At 37.1% G+C, this 27759-nt stretch overlaps 1 protein-coding gene across 8 annotated transcripts in view; it reads right to left on the reverse strand.

Annotated features, from left to right (window-relative positions):
- ERC1 (ELKS/RAB6-interacting/CAST family member 1) overlaps window positions 1-27759 on the reverse strand; it is a 289471-nt gene that overhangs the window by 174956 nt on the left and 86756 nt on the right. For all 8 annotated transcript variants that reach the window (XM_082042960.1, XM_082042957.1, XM_082042956.1 and 5 more), the window contains 4 exons: window positions 23732-23899; window positions 5930-6067; window positions 4664-4804; window positions 3463-3603 (listed from right to left, as the gene is read on the reverse strand). In XM_082042960.1, coding sequence (XP_081899086.1) covers window positions 3463-3603; window positions 4664-4804; window positions 5930-6067; window positions 23732-23899 — 588 coding nt within the window. The remainder of the gene's footprint in view (window positions 1-3462; window positions 3604-4663; window positions 4805-5929; window positions 6068-23731; window positions 23900-27759) is intronic.

A 27759-nucleotide genomic window follows, 5' to 3' on the forward strand; every position in this document is an offset into this window, starting at 1 on the left:
CAATGAGAATTGGACACCTAGTCAGACACTGCTGACTGCTTACATGGAAAGAAAAATAATATCAGGAACTTTCAGCAACCCTGCGCTCCACTCGGTTAATATTATTTCATTTTAGTGCAAAGTTAAATATCTTTTACAGAAAAAGTGGAAGCTTGCACTGTTTCTGATTTCTCAAAGGCCCACTGTTTGGAGATCAGCAAGACTTTTTTTCCAAGGACTGCCTAAGTATTTTTTATCTAACGGCTTAACAGTAGTACAATTCAGTCTATACTGTCAACTTCTTAACTTCTAAAGCTAATGGATTTAACTGAAAGTACTCAAACAGCTGAATGGAAGTAAGAGGCAAGGGAAACAACATAGATGTGAGACACATTTCTGTTCCAACTGTAAGGGAAACAATCTAAAAGGAAAAGTTTTTTGCCATTTGGTTTTTAAGAGCTACACAAGAGTCCTTCCTGCATGTGTCTTATGCAAAACAGCACTAAGATAATGTAATAAAACTCAGCAAGATAAACCTCTAATTCATTTTAAAATGGAATGCTCTTATGTAGCCATTAGTTTTGAGGTTAATTCTGACAGTTATTTGCAATGGTTTACAATGGAGACGTGTAAACCTGAGCTTTTAGAAGCTTTATTTGGGAGCTAGAGTATCTATCATAATTGTTTCAAGGATGAGAAGGAACCAATCTACCCTGAAAATGTCGAATTGCCTGAATAAATACCTGCAATGCATTCAAAGAGAGAAAGCCTTTTAAAAATACATTTTTTTTCTACTTCTCTGAAAACGACAGAAACCCACTGGTGAATTAAAACAGCTGGATAAAAAAAGGTTATTAAAGAAATATCTAAATTTATGCATAAGTATAGAACATATTCAAGTGGTTGCTAACTATGTTTTCTTGAACAACTAAGAGTAACCATGACTTGGTTCTAGAAAGCTGGGAGGATCAGTGGTAGAAGTGTGTGCTTTTGTACAGCTCGAGGAAAGCAAATGCTCGGTTAATTACACGAAAGCATACCTGGATCCTAAAGCTTTGATTCCTTTATAAAAAGCCATCGTGGACTGACTTCTTACCATCCCCCAAAAATTAAAAAACCTTTCCATTGAATTGGAATTTTCCCTTGACTAAGAAGAATGCAGTAACCCAACATGACAGTATTTCAAAAAGGAACAGGGTGTTGATGATTTTGTCTCAGTAGGACTTGAGAGAGTACTTTAGGGTCTCTGCACTGGAAACAATTGTCCAAATGATCCAGTCTACTGGATCAGTAACTCTTCCAGTAACTCTTGAAGCTGAGGAGCAGATATCCAGAGAATTATGGAAGGGCTTTACACTGTACATAGGTAATAATGGCTATCAATTTTTTTTTTTTTGTAGAACTGAAACCATCCTGACCAGATGAGGTTAGGCACATTATTTGGATGGGAAGATGCATATTTATTTGTGCTTACAATACAGTGAATTTATATTCATTATTTTTCTCGGAACCGAATTAAGAATACAGTTATTTGTCCCATAGCTATTCTGTACACCAATAGTGCTCTTAACATTTGAGTTATTTTCCCATTGTAACCCTCAGGAAAAGGATCACAGGAGAATAACTCACCCTCTTAATTATTGCCTGAAAAAGCAGATATTAGATTATAAAAATATATGGTTTTATGAACTGGCTCAGTGTCCTTATGTAATGTTCCTGGATACCAGCTATTAAGTACAATCCTCAAAAATGGAATGAGCAGAGGTAGGCCTAAAGGAATTATAACGAAGAGCTGTCATCACTGTGCAAATTAACTGCATGTTCACCTTTGAGCTAGCACCACTTCACCAGATTTATTCAACCTCCATGTCCGCTTATACTACTGACATACTCACTGCTTGTAATGAGGAAAGCAATCGCAGGGGAAGCAGTGAAAAGCAGTACATTTACAAATGCTAAATATACAGGCACATTTCCTAAATAATTGAATTTCCATAACTGGTTTTTCATAACCTATTTGTTACGTGCTCTCCCAGTTAGTACTTTTTTTTTTAAAGTAATTGTAACAACATTCTCCACTGCAGCTGTCTACCTAAAATTTTTATACTATCATCCAATTGCTATAACAATCTCTGGCAAATCCTAGTACAATATATTCCCCAGATCATTATCAGTAACACACCAAAACCTGCAATTCCTGAAAGAGAATTCAAAGGTCCTTCAGGCCTTCTGAAATACTCCCCCACTCTATGGTACACCAAAAACCAGCCTGTGAGACTGATTAAATGTGTACAACTGCATTTTCTTGCTATTGCACTTTGTTGCTGCCGAATAACAGAATTGTTCATTTTGTGTAATAGAATTAAAAAGAATGGCAAACATGGGTCTAGATCTGCTTATATGGAGTTTCACTTACATAGCATTACCAGGTGCATTAACACCCATCTTGCACCCACACAACAGAAATCCTAAACAGGTCTTCAGTGATGACTCAAAATTTGATCTGGCATTCATCTGAGGAGCCAGGACAGAGTTCTGAACTACAGTATAGACACTCCTCCTTTTCCTGGGTGGATGTAGAGAATCAGCTAGAACTCCACAATCCAAGACTTATATTTCTTTTAAGAGTTGTGTTGCTTTTTGTTTTGTTCTAATTTTGTAAACAGAAGGGTTATCACAATTTCGGTTAGTGTGTTTTGTGCTTCTTCGTCACCTGCTCTTTTAAAATAAAAAAGTTAAAATCAAATCAATGTTCCTCTAGACAGTGCAGTATTTATGCTACTCACAGGTAAAATAAAGGAGGCTTGCAATGCAAATGTAACCCAAAGATTCTGTTCAAATGAATCAGCTTTCTTGTAATAGAGTATTATTACTCTGAACAGGAAACTCTTACCAATGTATCAGCTATGACTGGCAATGAGATTAAAATAAAAGACCACTTATTTCACTGATGATATATTATTTTCATTTGTTTTTATGCATTCCTATGGGCCAGGCCAATCATGCATTTGAGTTTATTGCATTGACACCTATGTGCATTGATAATTGATACGTGAAATATAATTGATACGTGAAATGTTTAGCTGTTAAATTTTTAGCTGTTACATCAGTTTAATGGCACAATTGCTGCTACAAACTGTACTAAAGGCTTTAATTCCTAGCATCTGTTAAAAAAAAACAACAAAAAACAAACAAACAAACAAAAAAACCCAACAAAAATCCCACAACAAACCCACCAAAAAACAACAGTCAATAGCACTGTTATTGCATGTAAATGAAGTTCAAAATTAGCAGCAGTGTCTGAAAGTTACTTTCCGATGGTCCTAGTGTGTAATATGGTTTGCATGGACACAACTTCACAGTACCCACTGAAAAGCAATTCACAGAACTACAAATTAAGATCCAAATTTTTCGCTGCAGACACGGCCAATTCATCTAACACTGAATGTTTATACCACGTATATAAATATGAAGTAAGATTACCTTCTTCAATTGAGTTTCCATCTTCAAACATTCTTCCTTTTTCTGTTCCAATGCGATTTCCAGCGTCTTGAGTCTTGAATCTTTCTTCAGTCCTGATGAGGCTAAGGAGGAAGCATGTTCCTTCAGATCCAGTAAGGATGTCTAAGATAAAAGAAGTAAAATAACTATCAAGTAAATACTCTTTATGTGCAATAGCTAGTTTCTTTTTGTCTTTATTTTGTTAGGATGTTCATGTCACTGATTTAAGCCAGCTTGATTTAATTCAGGTTTTCAGGATCAAAATAAAACCCTAAATTCATTTTAAAATTATTTTTAAAGATGGAAGATTCTGTAAACTGGAATGAGTGCTTCAGTTTAAGAATAATGTTTAATAAAAATTAGTTCTAAATAGAATTGTATTTGAGAATCACATATGCTTAGCAGATTTGGCCACAGTATCTAAACCTGAGAGTGTTCAAAGCTTTTCTGTGTACAGCTGCTATGGGGTGAAATTGATTCATACTACCTATCTCCAACAAACATCTCACCTTGTTTTCTGAACCATTTTGGGGTTGATTTTTTTTTTCTTGTCAAATGTTGACCTCCCCATAGACAAAATCTTAATACTTCTCGGGTGCGTATTTTTGGTACTGTTTTATTTTGACGGAGTTTTGAAAAAAGACTGTAAGTACACTTGAATGTTACAATTCCAGGAGAGGAACAGAGAACTTTTATATTTCTCTAATATAATGACGTTAATCTGTCTAGCCAATTCGCTCATTACCTACAACCAACTTAATTATTATAAAAACTCTTCAGAGTCAAAAGAACTAGCTGCATTGTTTGCATAAAGGAATAAATATTATCTGTGTTTTGGCACCCACAGCTTTGATCAATCTATGTCCTTTCCTTCCTATATTTAGACAGGAACAAATTTGTTCTCTGCCTTCAGTTGTCTATAAGCCCCAGTAAATGTAGCCATTGACCATCAGTCATTCACTACTAACATGATTAATGGCTGCAAATAAGTGACTGTGTGCCATCCATGGAAAGGTGGTTCTCAAATATTTATGCTTTGAAACATTCTCAAACCATATATTTTACTAGATAAACTTCTGTTGAAGGACCATTACTGTAAAGGAACAGCTTTCTTCATCTCAAATGTAACACACAGATATACAACAAAAAATTCTAACACAACAGATTCATTTGACGGGTCAACCTCTTTCTCTGTGAGATCTCCTTGTAAAATGCTGACTTTCTCTTTCAGGTCCTTAATGTCTTTTTTGTAGTTGTCAATCTCTTCCTGTTTTTCTCGTTCATCTCTGTCACGTTGCTCCTTTAGGCGTTCAATGGTCCTTTCCTGGCAAAAGAAATCACTCTGTGAAGAAAATCTCTCTTAGTCAGTTCGGCTCCTGAGACTTCTTAACACAACACTTCTTACGCACTGTAGATGAGGAGGAAAAGGTGTAGGATATTGTCATTTTCTTTACTGTTGTAAAACAGATCCTCAGGAAAATAAAATACTAACCTGACTTAAAAAAAAAACAACAAACAAACAACACAAAGGTAAAAAGCAGAAGAACCCACAGCTGAAATGCAAGGCATCCCATAATAGTACCAAAGATGCACCATGTAACGATACAACAATGTGAGAATATATATATTCCATGGGAAATGACGGTAAGCAGCTAATGACAAGAGCAATAGCTTGTGGCTCAGCGCTACCCTCGAGCCCTCCTCATCGTGCAGAAGCCACACCCCAGGCTGTGCCCACTGGGAACATCCCACAGTGCCCTCTAAGGAGGGACACATTCCACAGCCACCCTGTGTCCTCCTGGTCTGTCCTCAGCCGTCGGAGACAAAGGATGTCACCGTGGTGCTGCATTAGAGTTGTCTTGTACACACAGTCCAGGAAACACATGGAAAAGCCGACTCCAGATAGGTTATTTGAAGGAGGACCTTTTGAAGTGTTGCCATTCACTTAAAAGAATGAATCCTGTCAGCAATTGCTAACCTAAAGATATGTAAATCCTTCCAGTTTTAGGTCAGTCTGACAAAGACAACAGTGACTTGCAAAACACCTAATCTCAAACTACAAAGAAAACTGTCCTTGCAGTGCAGACTTTCTGGAACCTCACAATTAGCAGAGTCTTGCTTTGCCACATATCTCCAGACTGTTAGGTAAAGTGTCCTTCAGCTGAGTGTTGCTCATTATATGCTAAAATGAATATGTAACCAATATGCAAATGTGTAATCAACTGGCTCTTTAGGACTGCCCTGAGTAGTGATAAGATTTTGTACATAATGGCTCTTACTTTTCTTGTTGGTGTGGTGGCTTTATTCCAGCACCCAGACTTGCACAACTCTGTAATAAACACAACATCTCATCTCTGTGTGCTAAATTTGTTTCATTTGTATGCACACCATGTAAAGAACCGTGGTTTGGGGACAACAGAAGGAAGGGCCTTAGCCTTTCGATACTTACTTTTTCTGCAAGTGCTTCTTCCAACGTGGTCAAGGCAGTGTCAGTATTTGTGGTGTCAGCCTGCAAGGATTTCACTCGATCCTTTAAGCTGCTCATTTGCTTCTCCTTGTCTCTTAACTGTTCTTGAAGATTTTCAATCTTAAAGAAGAGGAGTGAATTTTAAGAAAATAGCAAGGAAAACCATTCAAAATCATATTAGGAGTATATTAAAGTCTTTAAAATAATATTAAAGCAACGGAAGTAGGCAAGGGCCAAGTTACTATAATCCTACATCAAAACATCCAGCGATGCAACCAAAACCATCCATTATTATCAAGGAATCAGCAACTTTTCCAATAATCAGGAAACAATCTGGAGGAAGAAAGTCTAAATAACATTTACAAGATCAACGAAAACAAAGAAATGGTATTATTCCTCATTTCTGAGATTGTTAGGCACTGTTGCTGAAGAACGATTAATGTATTAACAATATGAAAGGAAAAAAGCTGAGAAAAACATAATTGCATACACAAACCAAAAAAGGCACTTAATAATTAAGAAGTTGTGAGAAGGTATCATCTTAAGTATTTCCTTTGTGCTCTCACATTCTTCACTGTACTGGTATGTTGCTTTTTCATCTTACACGGTGGTTTGCTCTATGGTGGACTAACACAAAGCGCCACTGTCGGGGCAGAAAATATATCAGCCTTGTTTTCTGCAGGTGTAGAATTCAATCAGTTTATGAGTTCTGAATATATATTTTGACAGACTGAGAAGACTCAATGCTAAATCCACTATGCATATACACACATGACAAGAAACAGACACATTATGATAACCTGTTGAAAACAAATTTTTGAGCAAAGGATTAAACTGGGTACAGTTTTCTAGTTGCTTCTTTTTTGTTGTTGCTGACAAGTTTTTCTTGCATCAGAAAACATATGGCATTAACTGGTGAATGACATGTGGCATGGAAGGTACCTATCTCCAAAATACTTGTAGCAAGATACCATTTCAAAGACATTTTCAAGAAATAATGTAACCAGACAACCCCAAAGAATATCCAGTCCATTACTTAGCAAACTAAATGAAAGCATTTAGCTTGCCTTTTTGCTTCACCTGTTGAACAGCAGTTAGCAGCTCTTTGGTTAGTGGAAATGCAGCAACTATCCCCACGTTTTACTTTTCAACCCTGGAAGAACTGAGCTGCTGTGATTACAGGGCAAATGGCTATTTATATGCATTCACTACTACTTTGCTGTCTCTATTAAAATTACACCTGGAACACAGTTTTAGAAAACAGTCTAGAGCAGTAATGATAAAAGATTTTGCAGAAGGCTGAACTTCTAGTCACAAATAATGGTAAATGTGCTACAACTGGAAGCTAGGAGGAACAACAACCTAATTCAGGGAATCCCTTGCTGATGTTCCTCCCTAACCCATGGCCAAGGAAGGAGTCTCCTCATATAAGATTCTTCATACCAGTTTGGTTTTTTTTCTCTTATGCAAGTGCACGTAAACTTAGAATCCAGCTTTGTACACAATCTCTATATTATTGATAGCAGAAGTACTATTTAAGTTATTTGTTGTTGGGTTTTTTTAAGGAATGGACCAAAAGTGGTTTTGGTTTATCATTGTCATTAGTTTCTATTAGAAAAAAAGTATTAGGCCTCCAAGTTATATTTAAAATTTGGGCACAACAAAATGCTACCAAACAAATCTGAATGAGCCCCAAAAAACCCTAACAGGTGACATATCATGTGAGTCAGAAATAACTGTTAAGAATTGAAAATTCCTTCTTTATTCATTCACATCTATTAACATCTCCATAGCCCATGGAGCTTCAGAAAGAACCCCACTAATTCTGACTGAAAAGTTCTCCTGGTGCCTACACATCCAGCTACTGAGGAGGTAACGTCCCCAAGAGCAGCCTACGTGGCTGCGTTTGACCTTAGGAGCTTTCAGTGTCCTCAGCTGTCTAGACTGGCTGGCTGTTGAGACAGCCAACCGTGAAAATAAATATACTACAAAGAAGGCTGAGCTATTCTTAGACCCATGTTTACTTCTGGAGGTGAAACACCCTCACAAAGGCTCCAAGTGGCTGAAGAGGGGATAGTGCAGGGTGACTGCCGTGAGCAAACCACACACAGAGACAGCTAAATAATTCAGCTTTGGCATCTATTAAGGTGCTTGCCAAGGCAGCATAAGCACTTGCACAAGCACAGAATGCATTTTTAGGTTTCAATAACACTGTTCACTGTGATCAGAAATAAGATGACAGCTGTACAACAGTGGCATGTATGATTGCTGCACCTTCCCATTGCAACTGCTCCCTCCTGTATCCTCCTGTAACCCGGAGAAAGTGTGAACCTGTCTATTCTTTCAGTATACATGCATACTTTTCAGTCTGGAGTAATGAATGATGTTTTTGTTATCAGTCAGGGAACAGCAGGTACACTGAAACATTCTAGGTCACACTAACAGTCAGGCACTACCCAAAAACCCCACCTACAAGTGCCCCTTTGGCAGCGTCAGATAACTGATGTCCCCAACAAGGACATGGCCTTAAAACTACAGAAAACTAGAACTGGATCAATTGATATATCCAAAATGAAACACTCCTATAAGAATAGATGGAAAATGTCCTTTGTGAAATCACAATAAACGATTAAATAATTGCCTTTATTCAACTTTTCTCCCAAACCTGCACTACTGTAACACATAATGGCTGAACTATGGGTTCTTCAAAATGATAAATATGTTGAAAAAAGCAAAGAACAGTCTACACTTTGCCCATATAGTTAATGAAGAATTTTGCTATTGTGTCCTTGCAAGTACTTTGAGAATCTTTTTCAAAAAGAATATATATGTCATATTTGTTTTACCATCCTTTTTTCCTACCCCTCCTGCCCCCTAAAGAAAGTAATTCTGAACTAATTCTTAAATAACGGACAGAAATAAAACAGATAACCAAAACAAGATCTTTCTTTTCTCTCCCCTATAAAGATGAAATTTATTGCAATGGAATCTCCAAAACCTCTGGAAAACACAGAAGGACGAAGACTGAACCAGAGCTGTTTAGTCTTCAAATATTTGGAAGATGATAAATTTCCTCTGAAATGTTCTACAAACCTAGGGAATATACATTACTGTACAAAATTTCTTAAATGGAAAAAATATATTATTATTAGACTATTAATCTTTTTTCTTGCCATATTTACTTGTTCTGCAGATTAAATATAGCAATCTGTGGGTAATTTAGCAACACTAAGCTTACTGTAAAGGTATACATACATACACTGGAATAATCTTCTCTGCACACCAACTTCCTCAGCAATAATGATCTACTGAAATATTTTTTTCCAACGTTACCAGTTGTCAGGCACTACCATGTTTCAATCTGGGTGATTTATTCCTAGTTGCGTGGAACTGATTAGCTTCCCTTCCAGCCCTGAAGCACAAGAGCAATGCCAAGCAAAGTTTCCTCTGCCGTTCTGTTCCAAAGGCAAGGAAGCATTCTCCTTTTTGCAAACACCAATTTCACTGAAAACCCCAAGCAAATGTAAATTAGAAACAGCCCAAGGATTTAAATGGTACGCATCTAGTTTAGGACCCATCAAGGCCACTATATTCCCAAATTCCTCTAGTTAGAGGTTACTAGTAGATCCTTTGTATCTTGCTTCAACCAAAAAGTTCTTCTGCAGAACCATCATCAATCCTAGGGTATGTACCAGTGGCTTCCACATTAAGATATATTAAGTGGGTTTGTAAAATGGTCATTCAATTTCTTCTCATCTGCCCTACTATTGGAAAAGAACTTTTTTCCTCGTTCAAAATATTTGTTTTTAATCGAAGATTGACGCTTTATGGTGATGACTTTTTCATGACAGAATTAACTGCATTTATGTTTCATTTTCCACTTCCAATTTTCTTCTGTCTATTCTGTTTGACTTCTAAAAGGAAGAAAAGTAGGGCAAAAAAAAGAAATTAAAAGTCGTAAAAACCTTTTAACTTGGTTAATTTTGAGACAGTAAGAAAAATGTGAAATAATCTGCTTAGAAATATCATGCTTGGAAATATTTAAAAAATGCAAAATGTCTATTTTAAATTAAAAATCTTTTCCAACTTGAGAAAGTTCATTGCATACTTCACTGTTGGAGTATGTCTCCAATATGTCGTAACTGGCTATATTATTCACCTGCAGACAAATCTCCCACTGTACTGTTCTCTATAAGCAAGTGAAAATGACTTTGCTCATACTCTGCACTTGATTTCCCCAGTGCAGCTCCACATTGCTTTGACTGCTCACATGACATCTCCATCATAATATACACTCTATATACAGAAGACAATCTATTTAACACTCAATAATATTCCTTGATCGTATTACGAGAGCAGATGTTCAAAAGAACATCTCAGGGTACTGCTAAGCATCCCCCTTTTTCCATCCTAGCTTTCATTAAGTGGAAGCAGTACTGTAAAAAGGATCTAAATAATCAGGTGGACTGAGAAGTTTCCTGTTCTATTTCTGCAGCACAGCCATCCAAATAAACAAAAACTTCACATAAGCTGTGAGGTTTCCAAACAGTTTATCCTGGGTTTTGTGAAGGCACCATTGGTCATATCAGCTCCAGGGTCAACGACTACAAGGAGGTGATGGATGCTCACCGATCATAGGCATAGGTGATTCTGATCATGTCAGGAATATTAACAGGAGGACAAAATAGCTATTGCAGAAGAGAGAGTGGGCGAGTAAGCAGGTATGTAATGACAGACCAGTTACAATTCTGTCTAGTTGGAGGCACGCCGCTCCCTCCCTCCCATGTAAGAATACTAGTCTCATGATAAAAAGTAGATAGGCTGCAGTCATACTTGATTCTGAGAGAATCCCACAGAATTTGAGAGGCTTAGAAAGGTGGGCTGGCATCAGAAACAGGATGAGAACATACCTGTTACGACAGACACAATCACATAGTTGTATCTGACAGAAAAAAATACGTTGCTTCAGAAGAAGGGGTAAGACATTTACCCTAAAAAAATGAAATGGATCTGAATTCAAGAAATTTTGTTCCTAAAATGTGTTCATGAGAGGTCATCCTAAGTCCTGAGAGACTGTTCAAGAAAGCTATACTACTGGATTTGTAAATATTACTGTGTTTCTGAAAGTCATATTTTGGAGACCATAATGAAAGCCTAGAAGCAGCTATTACTGGTCAGTTTGATAAGATTAAGCTCCAGTTTTATAAATGTCACACTGAAAACCTCATCATTACAACAGATCTTCCAACAGTACCGCTGCAACAGTCCTGCATGAATTGCAAAAATCTACATTTAGTTTAGTGTTAACAAATTCCAGGGAAGGGAGAGGGAGGGGGTGGTCAGCAGAGCTCACCACTGCATGGATGGGAACAAAATTTGACCTTTTTGTACGTGTGTTGGCTCCACTTGAACCTCCAATATAAGGCGCTGCTTTTAAAGTCCCCGGTGAAATAAGGTCTGTCACATGAATGAATATAATTCCCATTACTGTATTGAATCAATGAGACTGAAAATAATGTTCTTGCTATTGATTTTAAAGGTTATATTCCCAAGACTAGCAACAATGCGCTGAAGCTGCGTGAATGCTGAAGCTTTAAGCATACCATGTCTCATTGCAAGAGTGAGATTTTGAAATTCAGGATAGATCAAAACAATTTCCCTTTTTTCAGTAACATTTTGGCAAACCCAAGTCAGAGTTTCTTCCAAAGTTCAGCTGCATTCAGTATGCTCTTTCCACTTTATGACCCAACCAAGTAATATAAATACAGTTAAATTGTTGTCAGGTTATATTCAGAGATTCTATTCTTGTTCTTGAATCATCATACTAAAAATCACCTTCAAGTAGTTTGCACATCAGTTAATTTTGTGAAGTTTGTTAAGCATAAAGTAAATTAAAGACACCATGAAATGCAAGATACCAGTGGTGATGTCTGTTTCTCTTCTCACAGAACTTAAAATTCTGGAGTCCCAGTTAGCGCTTCAGTGTAGAGATGGAGAACTGTTCAGTTAAGTGGTAAACATTTGTTTAGTTTATGCTAATTTTGCTACCTAGTCAAGACAGGATTAATACTGCTGCTGTATTTCAGTGTTTATCTGGAACATTACTGTCTTTGCAACATCACATTGGAATACCATCATGCACTTCGTAAACGCCCTGATGTTGCTGAACCTCACTTAGCGAGATTCTTGAACTGGTGTGGAGAACCTTATACCAGGAGACTCCTTCAGTGACCATGGACTATAGAGGAATATACAGCTGGTTCACAAAAGAGATTACAAAAGAGAACAAGGCTGGAGGGGGGGTGAGCATGGAGAAGGACAGGACAAAAAGGGAATCTGAGATGAGGAAACTCCAGTATGGTGGTACATGTTACACAGTCACACTTCTCTACTGCTACTCAGATCCAGTTAAAATTCAGAACAGGTCCCATGAAATTAAAAAAAACCTGCTTTCTTTTTCAGAAGATAGAATCTTTTCGTCATTTTTTACTCTGATGATCTACAGTCTGCAAAAAGTCCTTTGAAATTAGCATGAAGTTCTAGAGTGTTCAGTTTTACAAATAAAGCACTTTGTTGCTATGCAGCTTAGAAAGCACAAAATTTATTATTGTTATTTCTACTTAGAATAAAACCTTAATTGTTAAATGAACGTATGGGCCACAAACAGGGACATTGCTACTGCTTCAAAAGGAAGAAACTTGCACACAGCAAAAACAAAGCTTAAAAAAAAATCGCAGGACACCTAATGCAATTAATGCTTTATTCTTGACCTAACTTTGTACATACTCTTATGCAATAAGGTTGACTTGAGAAACAAAGGGTATGCAGGAACAAGTGCTGCTACAATGCAAATTGATTTAACCTGTGTAGACAGTTAATTATTTTGTACCTTTGGTGAAGGAGCAACAAACGATCCTGACACTGATCCAAAAAACTATTCTTCTTTCAGTGCTTTTTCAAACAAGGGTGTCTCACAAGTATATTTGTATCAGTCAGAAAAATAGTTCTGCTACTTTTACACAAATAATCTCTAAGGACATTTTTTCCATCCCTTTGTTTCCTTTTGTCCTCCTTTCCTTTCCATACCTAATCATCCTCTGGTAGCACCATTTGCTGACAGATCAATGCAGTCACAATCACAGAACTATCACCATAAACTGAATTGTAATTATAGTTTCTTCAGAATAGTAAAGATTTTTTTCTGTACTGTCATATTCCTTATAACAAATCGTATTTAAACCAGATGTTTAAAAGAATATTACTGTCATGTTTGCAGTCCTTCTGTCCTGCTGTTAATACCTTGAATTTCCTTCAATCTTGCTAACACAACGATATTGCTAAAGTTTGCTATTTCTCAAACCTGATACTGAGAGGCATTTTCTTTACAGCAGGGCTGTCAAACTCATATTCAGCCTTGTGGTTGCCTTCAAAAGGCAAAATGCAATTTTAGGACTGTATAAATGTAACTACTCCTACAGTTATACAGTCTTAAAATCACATTTGGCCCCTTGAAGGCAACCGCGAGGCTGATGTGGCCCCTGGTGAAAATGAGTTTGACAGCCCTGCTTTACAGGCTTCTAAGGAGACTTCAGCATAAATTGAAATCAGGGAAGAAAAAAAAAAAAACAACAAAAATCTTAGTGCCTCAAAACTGAAGACTGATTTTTGAGCTGGTGGATGACCTGAAATTCACATTTCAGGTGAGCCAATGTAGATATTCTTAAATATTGTTTAGGTTCCAAAGCCTTTGCCCAGAAAAAATTACATATTAGTAACAACTCACATCCTTAGACAACTGTAAAACAGTTAAATTCAGTTAAGAAATTGCTTCATTCTGAGGAAGTTCAACAATATCAATAGGCTAACCTAGTCAAAAGAAGTCTTTGAATAGTAAAATCCTACCATGGGCTCTGGAGAAAACAATAGGGGGTTTTGAAGTGAGGGGTGCAGGGAGAGACACTCTTTCCAGCCCACTGATATTGGTTATTTTACTTTATGTAAAATGCAAATTACATAACAAAAGTATAAAAGCAGTTCAAAAGAGATCTGTTTCAGCAATGTGTGAGCCAGTAGGTTAAGTACATATGGTTAACTACATAATCCATTAAAAAATCTCTATCACTCGTTTATCTTAAAGCTTCACTGGGTGAGTACTTGTTTCTGCTGGTATTCATCAGGTAAGATAATGTATCCACCACCACCAAGATTTCAACCTAAGTTGTTTGTTAAGACAATTTGTTGGTTCCAGCTTGAGTGTAATGCTTTCATTCACCCAAGTAATTCAAAACAGAACACTGCTATCATAAATAGCAAAACAAATTCATTTTGATTCTGCTTCTCCTCTTCAATGAAACACTAAGTTTATAAATTACTCGTTTATTTCATATATGTTAAAATGTCACTTATCCTGAGAACCATAATTGAAATCATCTGGTAATTATTTCACAATCGAATTACGGATAAGATCCATTTTATTGAAATCCGGGTCTAATCATGCAGGATAACATCATGTTAATTCTGCTTTCAGCTGTGTCCTGACAAAATGAGGCAATCTCTGTGACTATGCTTTCTCCAGTTTTACTCCTAAGACCTACTGAATACAAATGGATTAAAAAACCCAATTATTTGGGGGACATTTTCTCACTCCTGTTCCAAGTCACAGGAACAACTTTGACAATAAAAGTGCACAGATTTGATTTAGGCAAGTTCATTACAGAAAAAATGCAAAATACTATAATTTGGAATAATCTCATACTGATGGTTCCCAAATGTTCAAAATAAGGAAAACCAAAACTACTTAATTGTGGAAAGCTGATAAAACAAGGGGAAAAAATGGAACCAACAAATGTTAACTTAGATCTATATTCTGTTTCGCAAGAAGCAGAATAAAACTAGGAAGTTGTGACATTGCTTTTAGAATAGCTCAAGCTTCACGAATTTATATAACATTAAAAAAGTGTCGAGTGAAAAACTTACTATATTATGAATTAAACTTCTTTACTGGGATAAACCAAGCACAGTGTTTCATTGATTATTATTGTGAAACAAACGCTCTTCATTCTATGACAACTTGATCTCATATACTCAGGAACAGTGATGCTATTTTCCTGACTTGCTTTAAATTCTGATTTTTGTTCTCCAGAGTATGGATACTGTAACTACCGACACATCCCTGCTTAGATACAGTACAGTGCTACATATCACACTCTCAATACAGAAAAAAGGGTGGCAAAAACAGACATGAAAAAAGGAAAGGCTTAACTTATCACAGCACTGAGATACCCAAGAATGGAAATCAGGGAATAGAAAAGACCAACAGATAGTTTGGGAACATGGGATTTAATTTTGACTATAAACGAAATCCTCACAGCAAATTAAACTCCATTTACATTATCATTTAGGATCACTCAAGCAGAAGGCTGTACAACTTAAACAAAGATTCTAAATGAGATTTGGATTCAGACACTGCACTACTTTGTCCAACACCGGGGGGGAGAGCTCTGGAAAGGAGGGATGCCTCTAATTCCAGTGCAAAACATGCCCAGTCAATTGTGATTGTCCTGTTTCAATATCCTAGAAAGGATATGGAGAGAGGAATAGGAAGGGATTTGGAAGTCATACGGTAAATACTAAAAAACAAGAGAGAAAGAGAGAGTGTGTGTATTCTTGTGTGTGTATTCAATATTTAGCTACCACTGCTCTTACAGAATAGGTTGAGAACACCGAGAAGTGACAAAATATCAAACTCTCAAAACTCTTTCATGGCCTATAATCAAAAAATATATGAATATAAGAACCCAATATATTGAATTAATACCATCATTTGGTTATATTCTTTCCCATTTTATACCACAGACTGTTTTGGGCAGATCGACACTCCAGTCTCTACCGAAAATAAAGGCGGGAAGGGACAGGGAGTGGTTCCCTTTATCCAGAATTTCTGTGTTTAAAACCATGCTCAACCCATCTTTGCCAGAAGGCACGTAAGCCCTTCATCATGCAGAGGAGCATCCTAATTACCAAATGCACAGTATTCTGGGACAAGGTGATCTCGGTTTCTCCTGGTGACCCTACTCCACACTGACGATTTTTCTTATCCTCTGGATAAGTGAAATCACAGAATCACAGAATGTTAGAGATTGGAAGGGACCTCAAAGATCATCTAGTCCAATCCCCCTGCCGGAGAGTTTTCACTGGTTTGAAAACTATTCATACACTTGTGGTTTACGACAGTCCTTATGACCGTAAAATATTGCACAGAGACCCAGCTTAGAAGACTGTCTAGCCTAGTGGATTCAAAATTCACTCTTGAATCCAGGATATTATTGATTTAAACTGAAAAATTACCCCTTCCTTATTCTAGTGAAGATCTCTAAGTTGGCTAACGCGACTGCTAATGTCTGTTCCAGACACAGCTCAGACAATCCCCCCAGGGGACGCCTGGTGACCAAAGCATTGGAAATTGTGAAGTCTTGCAACCCAGAGAGCAATGAAAAGCCATGTGAGGAAGACTGACGTAAGTGACCTCAAAAATGGCATACGCCCTTGCTTTTCCTGCCTCTTCAATCACAGGGAACTTTGTATTTCTCTAGTATGACAGTGAATAGACCAACAAAGCTTATTAGCTTTATCTTGCCAGAAGAACTACACGTTTAATTTATAACGAAGCCAAGAGGCCCCACAGTTGGCTGTTTTCCCAGATCCCTTCAAGAAACCAGAACTTGTCAGTCCCACTACCTATGAGTAATGTTCTGTCTTGCCAATCAAGAGGTTATCTCAAGGCACAAGAAGGACATAATATTAAAATGACTGCTCCTCTTTAAGGGATACTAAAAACGAAAAGATTCCTTCTGTCCGTATATGACAGCTTTGCTGAACTGTGGTTTCATTTTTTTGGAACGCTGGAGCACAGATATTACCAGAAACTCCAATGGAGTTTTCTTGTAATGTTGCTATTGCTATCAATCTTACGTGACACTATTACAGCAATGTGTATCAGTTGAAAACCCTACATTAGCCAGCTACAATAGCTGAACTGCAGAACGAATACTGTTAACCTCACAGTCCTGTTTTTCTTCCTACATTTGAATCTACTTTTCTAAAAAGAGGAGTTGATATTCATAACTTCATAAGAAAAAAATAAAGTACTTCAGTTACTAAAGGCAACAGGCAAGATTCTTTAATAACATCAATATAAAGTGAATGTTCCTTGCATTATTAGATCTCAAAATAAGAAATTGGCTTGCTATCTTTTGCACACATCAGAACAATGTTTGATTTTTTTAAAAGAATATTACCATACATATGGGAATATAGGTACATATAATCCAGATGTTTTTGTTTTTATTGTGGTTTCACAAAATACTCCAAGGAAAAGAGGGGGTTATATAAAATAAAGCAGCATATTCTCCATTTATAAGTTCTGATTTATAATACAGACAGGCATAAAAAAAATCTATGTTGAATCCAGTAGGTTCCTCTAACATAGCTGCTGCATTGGTAGCCATAACTATGCACTAAAAATTACTGTAATAGCATAACATTTGTTTGCTGTAAAATCAATTTTTCAAATTAAGCTTATGCCTCCTCCACTAATTTAGATGTACCACACAATTTACTAAACAATCATCAAGTGCATGTTAGGCACCTATGAGTAAATTCACTCACAGATTTCACTGCTCTGAAGTTTAACAGAAGTGGTTCTTCTGCAGCCCTATTCACAAGCTGGCTGGATAGTGTCCTAGGCAACTGGCTGTAGGTGGCCCAGCTTAAGCAGAGTGCTTGGACAAGGTGGTCTCTTCCAACCTCAACCCTTGCATGACTCTGTGAAAACAGCTTGCCACAAAACTATAAAAGCATTGACCTTTAGGAATAGAAAGTCTCATGCTTTCTCTATTGATGTTCAGTGCAAAAACATCTTGGAGTTCTTCAGCAATACAAGTCTCTGCTTAGGACAACTGTACTAAATCTTGGATTTCTGGTTTAAAAAGCAATTATATTATATTATAAATTTTATATATATAACACAATATATGTTATATAGATAATAATATATCTATTATTATAAAGTAATATAGATATATAATTATATATTATAAAGCAATTCAAACTCTTCATTATACTGTTAAGAATGCTCAGGAGGTGACTTATTTTCTTTTAATAACTAAGTATGAAGTATCTAACAGACAAAAGGGAATTTTACCAATTAATGCAAAGGGTCATGTACTGTTTACTATAGGCTATGAACTCATTAGTGAAGGCTATAACGTCAGCCAACTTAGATCTGTGAAATGAGTACTCTTTTGGAAGCCAAAAGCCCTTACAATGAGAATGCTGGAGTGCACTTCAAGCTATTAATACAAGGCATCTGCCGTGACTGATCTGGATCAGGCAATAAGATGAAAAGGATAATCCTTGGGTCAGTCCCTGGAAAACAAATGTAACCTCTACCAGCACCTGTAAACTATGGCCTATCTGTCATTGAAAAGACTGTCCGAAGCTAAGCTTGTGGACCTTTTAGGACCCATCTTCCAAATTAGAAAAATGTATGTTTGTGTACGGTTCAGAAAGAATCAAACAAGACTAAATCCATGAGCTAAAACCTCTCCTGAGGAGGAAGGGAACTTGCTGACACTGAACCCAAAGTTGGTATAATAAACTCCAAGATCTGTATAGTGATCAGCCACCTTTAAAACTAAACTCGCAAGGAGCTGAAAAGTGGTATGAAGAAACAGAAGTACATTCCCCTGCCCTAATAATGTCTTATTAGCTGTCCATTTATAAAAGAAAAACAAGATACACTATGCCATCTGAGCTAGGCTGCAATTGCTCTAAAAAGTCTCAATGAATTCTCAGTGAAGTGGAAAGTCAAAATGGAAGGGTAAGGATCCTGTTTTCAAAGTGGTCAAGGCTAACTGTAAAATGAAAATAAATTCTGTGTTGTGTTCTCATTTTCCAATGTGGAAATGTAAACAACTATTCTCCTTCTTGAATAGTAGAAATGAAAAAATCTCACAGGATAATTATGCTGAATTTGAACTCACACAAGGAAGCCTCTCCAGTCTTCTTTGGCACTTTCATTTCTACCACAAGATTTTATCTAGTGGTATTTTCATAGAGATCAAGGATTAAAAGCTTATCTAATTTTTCCTATTATTACTCTAACTGAACATAATGCCTGTATCTGACATGGGAAAGCAATTCTGAGAGGATACGCCTGAAAAGAGAAGGGACTTTAGCAACCTGGAGGCACAGGGTACCAAATGGGACAGAACAGCTTCCGGAAATTTCTAAAAGTTATAATCTTCAACTTTGTTGTTATGTTTAGTGGTAGTTATCAAGTCTATAACAGAAAGGCTTGAATCAAAGAAAAGGCAGTAGCACAAGAGGTCTAATAACCCTTCAGGGACACGGAGAGCCAAGCCCTCCATGACCTTCCAGGACACATCTTTGAGGTCATGTCTGTCAGGTTTAATAAAGACGATGGCAAAACCCCGTGGGGACTTTAGGTCTTTTTTATGGTGTCTAAGATCTATGAACTGGGTTTGAGACCAGTTCAGTGGCACGCCTTGACATCTGGAGTAAAAGGAGCACAAATATGGCTTTTTATGACAGATATTTACAGAAATACTCTGGTATTTACACTGTGTGTTAAGCCATGGAGTTCCTGAAGAAAAGTAGCGATTTCATCTGTCCCAGCTGAGTAGAAAGCCCAGCATATCTTCCTCCTTCCTCCCTGCAGCGAGTTGGGCTGATGAGTAAAGTATATGATCCTGGAGCACTGCACAGTGCTCCTCCTTAAATGTTCATGATTTGAGCATGAAAAAAGCAGAGAATAAGCTCGCCCACAGGTATATTACAGAGGCAAAAAATTATTCAGTCTTAAATAAGAAGGCATATGCTCACTCGCTTTGTAAATGTACATGAGGACTATCTTTGTTGGGACAGTCTTACTTTGCTCTTTTCTGTATAGTTTGCACAACCAGGAACTCAGAAACATGCTGCAGATTTGAATGCGCCACCACCTCCAGAGTTAATACTATAGGATTTTTAAGCATCAAATGTCATTGCAGAGAATCTCAAAGGGATATCTAAAAGTCCATCTGGCTTTGTATTAATTCTTAAGAAAATCATGTATTCATTTATTCATTCAGTAGGAGAGTTCAAGGTCACACCAGGGAAGATGAAACTACTCTAAACTGAATTAAATGTTTGAAAATGTAGTTCCTTCTCTGTGCTCTCTCATCTCCTCAGGTTTGGAGCAGAAGAGCTGCCTGAGGAGGTGAATCTACTTCACAGATGAGGGAATGGAAAGAAAATAATCCTTAAAGTACAAACACTGCAATTTAAAAGTTACGAATACAAAACCAACACTGCTGTTGCAGTAAATACGATCACTACTGACTTTAAACTGAGTTATAAATTCCACTTGCAGTTCCTCTCTCCTGCCACACAGTATTTCTTATCATTAAGCATGAGATATTTGTTTTGATTTCTGAGCTTTCTGAAATGCAGAGGGTATTTATTTCCTCTGGAGAAAAGCAACACTTCTTATCCAAAAGACCAGGAAAATTGCATTTGAAGTCTTCCTAAATACTAGCTAAACAAGTAACATCAGCACAACCACAGAGAAAAAAAAACCTGTGTTCCTCCTTTACTTTATCACAGGTCAATTATCAGATAGTGCATGAGGAGCTGCCAAAAAACACTGCTATGTTCAGACACTAAAACTTGCATTTTATTTGCCTGCAGCTGCTCTGCACAATGAAGGGAGTGTTAACCCCCTCTTCTCAAGACAAAACACGACCTCCCTCCAAAGCAAGGGGTGATTGATTCACTGCCTTTTTTTGTCCCAACTTCTATTTCTCTAAAATGCTTTGATTGCAAAGTATTGAATTTTTGTCTGTTCCTTTTTATCCCGGTATACCAGCACAGACAGACAGATGAGGCAAAGAGAATAACGAAGCAGGTTCAGTTTTCAAGTTTGCCCATCATGGTCCCTATTTTATTTTCTGACATTCATCCCTCATCTGGAGTTCTAAAAACTTAAAATGAGACTTTATGCAATATTTATTTTCAATGAAATCACACAAAAAAAAAATCCTGAAGCTCTATACAAGTAAGCTTTTGCATCAAATTTTCAGACATAGAGCTAAAACTCATTTATGTAGGCTCCACGTTTCTAGCATTTGCCCTATTTCTGTTGTCTCGAATAAAGGTGCTATCAAAGCAGCATCACTGTAGGAGCTTAGAACTGGAAAGATTCCAGAATTTAAAATGTTGAACCATGTGGTTTCCTCCGTAACCTAGAACATGTGTTTTGGTGCCAACTGGGCATCATTAGTGATGCCAATTGTAATTTTAATTTTTCAGATTTTTGTTGCACATAATCTTCTTCTGTGCCTTTTATTATTACTGCTTGGCCAGTAAATTTTCATTACTTTCTTCATCTGGATTTTAGAATGATTAGAAGGTATATTTTCTTGTTCACCGCCTTTAGTCAATACAATGATCTTAATGGTTCATAAAATGAACTATTAAGTGGTCGGCGTCAATGACTCTAAACAGAGACCCAATAGTAAAGGGTGCATTTAAAATAATGTTTGTTTCAATTACAGAAATATCAGATAAAAATAAGAACTTCTGAATTTTCTCTAGCTCCTAAAACAGATTTTATGCAAGTTCTCCTAACTCCCACAGCATATAGAGAAAAATCAGGCCTGTCCTTCCTTAGGTATTTTCTCGAGGTTTGCTTTTCTGCAGAAAAATGCTACAAAGAACAAGAAAACACAAAGCCCTATCTATAGAAAATCCCAGACCTAGACTTCAGCTCCAGATCTGCAGAATCAACTAAAAAATTCAGTTAAAGACATCAATCCTAAAACTTTCAAGGACTGAATTTGTGCCCATTTAACCTAGGCCATACAAAAAATAAAAAGGAATTCCATATGGCACCACAAACCTCAGATAAAAGTATAGTCACCTGGATTCTCCATGAAAATATTCTAGGTTTGCTAGTTATAGAAATAGAAAAAATCATCTTTGAATTTAAAAACCTCACAATTTAACTGCTCATGCTAAAGAAAATGGTTTTAACAACTTAAAGACTGAAGCAAATTCAAATCTCTGCCTATGAGGAGAGAGATTTTTCTATAGATAGGTTATATGTTTCTTTGTTTAAGAAGCTCAAATACAAGTTTACATAACAAGTCAAATTGCAGTTCATTACGGTACTGTTATCCTCTGTTGAGCTATTTAGGAGAATAAGACTTCAAAACCTTTACATCTAAAAGCCTGGGCCCTTACTTTCCAGTCTGAAAGAAAGAAACAAGCTGAAACTGTTTTAATATTCATTACAGTGTTCTCAAGAAAACACATATAGAAAATTAGTGAAGAGAGAATCTTTAGCACTGCCCATAAATGAGCCAATGAAAGATCACCCTAAATAGTTAAGTAGAACAAATAAGAAAACATGATAAAATGGTGTAAGAATAAATGGAAGCAAAACGACCACAATGACATTGAACATTTACACAAATGTCAGATTCCCTATTTCTTGGTTAAACATTTAGCTGGGATCTCAATCAACGTTTGGAGTGAGCATGACCAATTTTGAAAACAAAGAGAAAGCACAGCACAAAATTAGAAATCTGTAAGTGTTTCTAAAAAGATGAACGGACAAAAAATGAGACTATGAAGACTGGAAATTAGGGCTCTGTTGTAGAATTCTTAACGACTTATTTATGGCTAAACTCCGTGGCTGATCTTCCATTCCTGCACAAAGTTTGCTGTAATAGAACTGAACATGACCTAAACCCTCATGATTCCTAGCTGTATACTAGAAGAAAAGGCATTGGCCAGGCATCAGAAATTAATCAATATTCTGAACTATTAAAATTACAGGAATTCCACAGAAGTGCTTAAAGATCTAGAAAAAAAAAAACCCACAATACATTCACAGCCTAATACACTGAATACAAGCTCCAAGAGCAGCTTCTCTAAAAATACAGAGAAAAAAATTCTGTGAATTAAAATGTATTGTGATGCATGCATTTTTCCCTTATTACTGTTTGCAGCAGCCATGTGGGAAACACTGTGTGCTATTTGCAAATGATCATCCATAATGACATTCACTGGACTCTATGCCCTCTGGGAAACCTCTCTGATTTCTCTGACAGGGTCTACTTTTTCTTATCCAGACCTCCCCCATTTCACTGACAAGGTCTACATTTTCTTATCCAGAAAGATATGCAGAATAGCCTGAAACCTGGTTATCCCATTCTAGTAGTTCTCAAGAAATATTATGTATGATAAACCAGCATTTCTAATGAAAGTCATACAAAGTTCTTCCCAAACTTTTCTCAGTAAATGACAGAGGAATCATCCTAGTTACTGATACAACCCCTCATTCATGTAGTCACTTACTGAAGTCGTAGTTAACCAGTGCCCTGTGCTTCAGATCAGCATGGCTTTGCTAAGGTGTGGGTATGAAAGGACTGATTTTTCGAATGTGCATTCCTACAAGTGCTTCAGTCATTGTTAATAGTGAAGTGGAAGCAGAAGCAGCACGTGCAACCATGGAAAGGGAACAAACTTTGTTTTGAATTATTTCTGTTTTTTTCTTTAAAACTTCAAACTGAAATTCATCATTCACTACCTTGCTGTTACATGAAGGGACTCAATCATTAATCTCCAAAATGTAAACTGTAGTTCAGACTTTTTGACAGGCTTAGAAATTGAGATGTACCAGAGATATGTATCTGACTTAGACCTCTACAATCTTACCTTCTTCTGAAGAACATTAACTTTGCGTTCCTTCACCTCTAACATGTCCTTGAGGTCATGGATCTCCCCTGCTTGAGTTCCCTTCTCCTCTGCCATCTCCTGAATCTGCTTTGTCTTCTTATTTAGCATGGTCTCCTTCTCTTCCAGGCGTAACCGCAATGCATCCACCTATATTCAGACATGCAGAAACAGGGTTTGTTTAGCACCGAAGGAGAGACATTTTAGAAAAGTTAAACCACACTTCCACAAGGGATTAAGTGCTGTCAGATTAAAAATAAACTAACATCCCTTACTTTAAGACTTGAAGATACCTAAGCTTGTGATAAAACACCTATCACAAGAGGTAGGAAACTAAGCAGTAAAAACAATCAAATGTTTTATTCCCAAATTATACAAGACCAATGCTCCTTCTTGGAAAATCTCAAACCATACTTCTGACTTAACTCAGTCTTGTAAGATACAAGTCTGGAATTTTTTTCATCAAAGTAGAAGCCAATACAGTGTGTTGTTGACAAGTTCTCTCCTATGCAGGAAAACTAACCCCTTTATTTGAAACATTGCTAAAGTTCAGAGATTCAAACATTGATTCATAGTACCAAACAGTCAACTTATATTCTAGGTTTCAGTTAGAATATTACCTCAACACGGAGGTAATGAAAGCAGAGGTCTTTGCGGATACTCCAGATCAAAACATGGAAAGAGGGTTACCTTAGGATGGCTAAGAATATTTTGGCTTAAATAGCAATGTAAGAGTTTAAATGTGACATGTGTTTTCAGCAGGATGCAGTTTTATATTAAAGATAAAATGGAAAAAGGGACACAATACAGGGTATTGTGGGTACAATTTGGACACATAAACATACTTAGAGCTCCGATGACCTCAGTAAGTTTAGAAACACACTTTGGGAATTCTATGGTATCCTCAGACTTCAAAACTGCATGAGGAAGAGCTTTTGCTTTTCCTTCTGTGTTTTTCTTACACAAATGAAACATGGATCTCACAAGACAAAAGCAATGGGAGAAGGAACCAGAGCTATCTGAATATAAATTTGATGAGAAGAAAAAGGTCACCACAGAGCACGGACTAATCTCAAAGACTATTGTGGAATACGAAATTCAACACCACCAACCTGCTCAAGATACCAAAAGAAACCCACTGACCCCTATCTGCTCGCCATTCAGACAGAGCTCAAATCTGCCAGCTTGGCTGCTAATCTTATTTGACAGTATCAGATTTGGTTCCTGTTAGCTGAATCCATTACAAGACACCAGTCACACAGAGGAAACAGGATGATCAATGAATTTCTTGGTCCTTCTGCACAGCATAGGCTAGCAGAGACACAAAGTGAAAAGATGACTTGGACACTCCAGCTAGGGAAAGAATTTAGGTATTCCCTATGCTAATGGTATTTTGAGCAACATTTAATTTTAATTTGTTATTTTAACTCCACTTTATTTCGATTTGCTAATGGAAAAGTTGCCTCTAAGGCTCTACATTTACAGTATGTTACACCCACAATATCCTTTGCTGTTTTGTCTGCCTCCTTTTACGCTGAGCAATAAGCACTTGCCAGTGAGGAAAAGAACTGCCCTGCTCTCCCCATCAGCACTGCAATCCCGCTGCCACCTCTACGTCTGGAGCCTTCTCACTTACACATACGTTATTAAAATCACATTCCTGACCTCTCACCCAGCAAGTGGGGCACGGAGTATATTCTGAGGCGATATTAGAGTACCAGGTACTACCCAAGTATGATTTATAGGATTGCTAGTGTTTGTAATAAAAAGTTTAGCAGGTGGATCAGGTTTTGTCTTCTTTTTTTTAAAAAAACACACAGATTTATAGATTGAGTAGGTATGCTCTTCTCTGGATATTTCTAATATTAAAGCTAAGAGTCACTTTCGTTCATTCTTGAAGGGAAACTGAAAATCTCCCTCACCAGCAAACGCACATACTCTCAACAGTTGTGTTGCAAAATATTTGAGATAGTCCAGATGCCTACAGCACAGTATTAAGTGAAAAGAGAACATCTGCAAACAGAAATTTATCCCCAGAATGCTTTCCATTTTCTGATTGATTATTCTCTTTGAACTCTATATTAGCTTACGGTTTGGGGTAAATTGCATTCCTGGTTTTATTTGTGTGAGGTCCCTGCCTAGGAAACCACAGCAAACACATTCAAGAATATTTTCAAAGGCTGGCAGGACACACAATCATCACCTTAGCACTATTCCTGGCAGAACACTGCACTTGTTTATTCATGTCAGCTCAGTTTATGTATGGCATCCTCCCACACTGACAAGAATTGAGGGCTGTGGGAGTCAGGTGATGCCAACTTCAACAAAGTCAGTTCAAGATTTTCTCTGCACATGGAAATGACCAGGCAAACAGCTACTGTGGTGCTGACGCCCCTTCTGACTTCAGTGTCTTGGACAGTGTTGTCTTAACCCTGGGTTAACCTAACTGCTTTCACAGTAACAGACTGCCATGTCTTTAATTATGCATGGCAAGTAAAATCTTACAGTCCAGCTCAGGCAACTGCTGGCCCTTCGTATAACAATGGGCTTGCTAACTTGGCCTGCAGGTACCTTCCAATATCCCACGAAGCTTTAGCAAAATAAGCACATTTGTTCCCACCTTCAACACAACAACCCTTCCTAGGTACAGGTACAACAGGTACCTCTTTTCAGCTGGGTACCATACATAACACATTTCTTCACTCTAAGAACCATATATGAAAAATTGTGTTGGGAATCACTGACTTGTCTTTGCAGAATTTTGCAGTAGCAGTAAATAATACTCCACGACTCTGTTCTAATACGTGTAGCCCTACATTAAGCATGTAGAATTTCAAATTTCTAAGAAAAACTAGAACATTAGTAGCTCAAATGACTACTAGAACAAACACAATAAATGACATAATATTTAAATTTCTTCTTAAGCCTTTTTAAAAATGTTGGATTCTGTAATTAGATCAAAGTCTTAGCTTTAAGAATATTCTCAACTTACAGCTTAGAGAAATCACTAAAATTTTCAGAAGTCCACAATGCCAGTCAGAACTGACTCAGGAGCTTGAGTCAACGGGACTTGGGTTGCACATGCATTCTGTTCTCGTTTTTATCATCATCTCCACTGTACAGTAGCAATCAGGGTATTATGACACTGGCGATTCTCACTCAGGTTTAGGAAGTGATGCCTAGAAAAAACAGTGCTCTACTCTCTTCCTGAGACTGAGTTATTCTTCCCACCTACCTGCCACCTGCTAAAACCATGGCTGAACTGTTGATTTAGATCAGTGAACCAAGCCATATTGCATTCAGTTAACACTCCATTCAGTTCGATCAGAAGGTACAATCTCCCCTGTGTTAAATCCAAGCCCTAATTTCTCTGAAATGGTAAAATTACAAACTTTTATTCTGTGTTGGTGTGACAACATTAACAGCAGCAAAAGGAACAGACAGAATATCAGTCCTGAAATAGGTGTTTAGAGCTTGCTATGGTTTCTAACAAGAGCCAGCTACTTTTTACAGATGATGTTGAAGTAATTCTATGTATATCAGCACTCAGAATTTAAAGTTAATTGAGAAATGCAGACAAACTTATATCAGGAATGCAAAGTGAAATGTTGCTTTTATCATACTGTAGATGTGAAGTCTCCAAGTACCTGAAATGAATACATTTTAAAAAGGATCAGTTCTGTGACATTCTATTATGACCTTGCAAACACATCATGCAAACACAAGTAAGAGTTAAGCTGTTTTCCTGATAGCACAGTCTGTAATTAAGACTTAAAAGCCACGTTCACTGACTGACTTTGACCACAGTGGTTGTTCACAAGACTTAATTCTCTATTTTTGACGTTTATCGTTGCTATTAACTATGTTAGAGTTGACTCTTCACCTTTGTATACAAATTGCAGTAATATCCTGTATGATCTGTAGAAGACCTGAGAGTGAACTCTTTATGAACACAACAGCTCCCAGTTATCTGCCCAACTTGGCCAGATTACATGACTACACCATGCAGC

Source organism: Streptopelia decaocto (assembly GCF_964273445.1).
Source record: "Streptopelia decaocto genome assembly, chromosome: 1".
In the NCBI taxonomy this organism is placed as follows: domain Eukaryota; kingdom Metazoa; phylum Chordata; class Aves; order Columbiformes; family Columbidae; genus Streptopelia; species Streptopelia decaocto.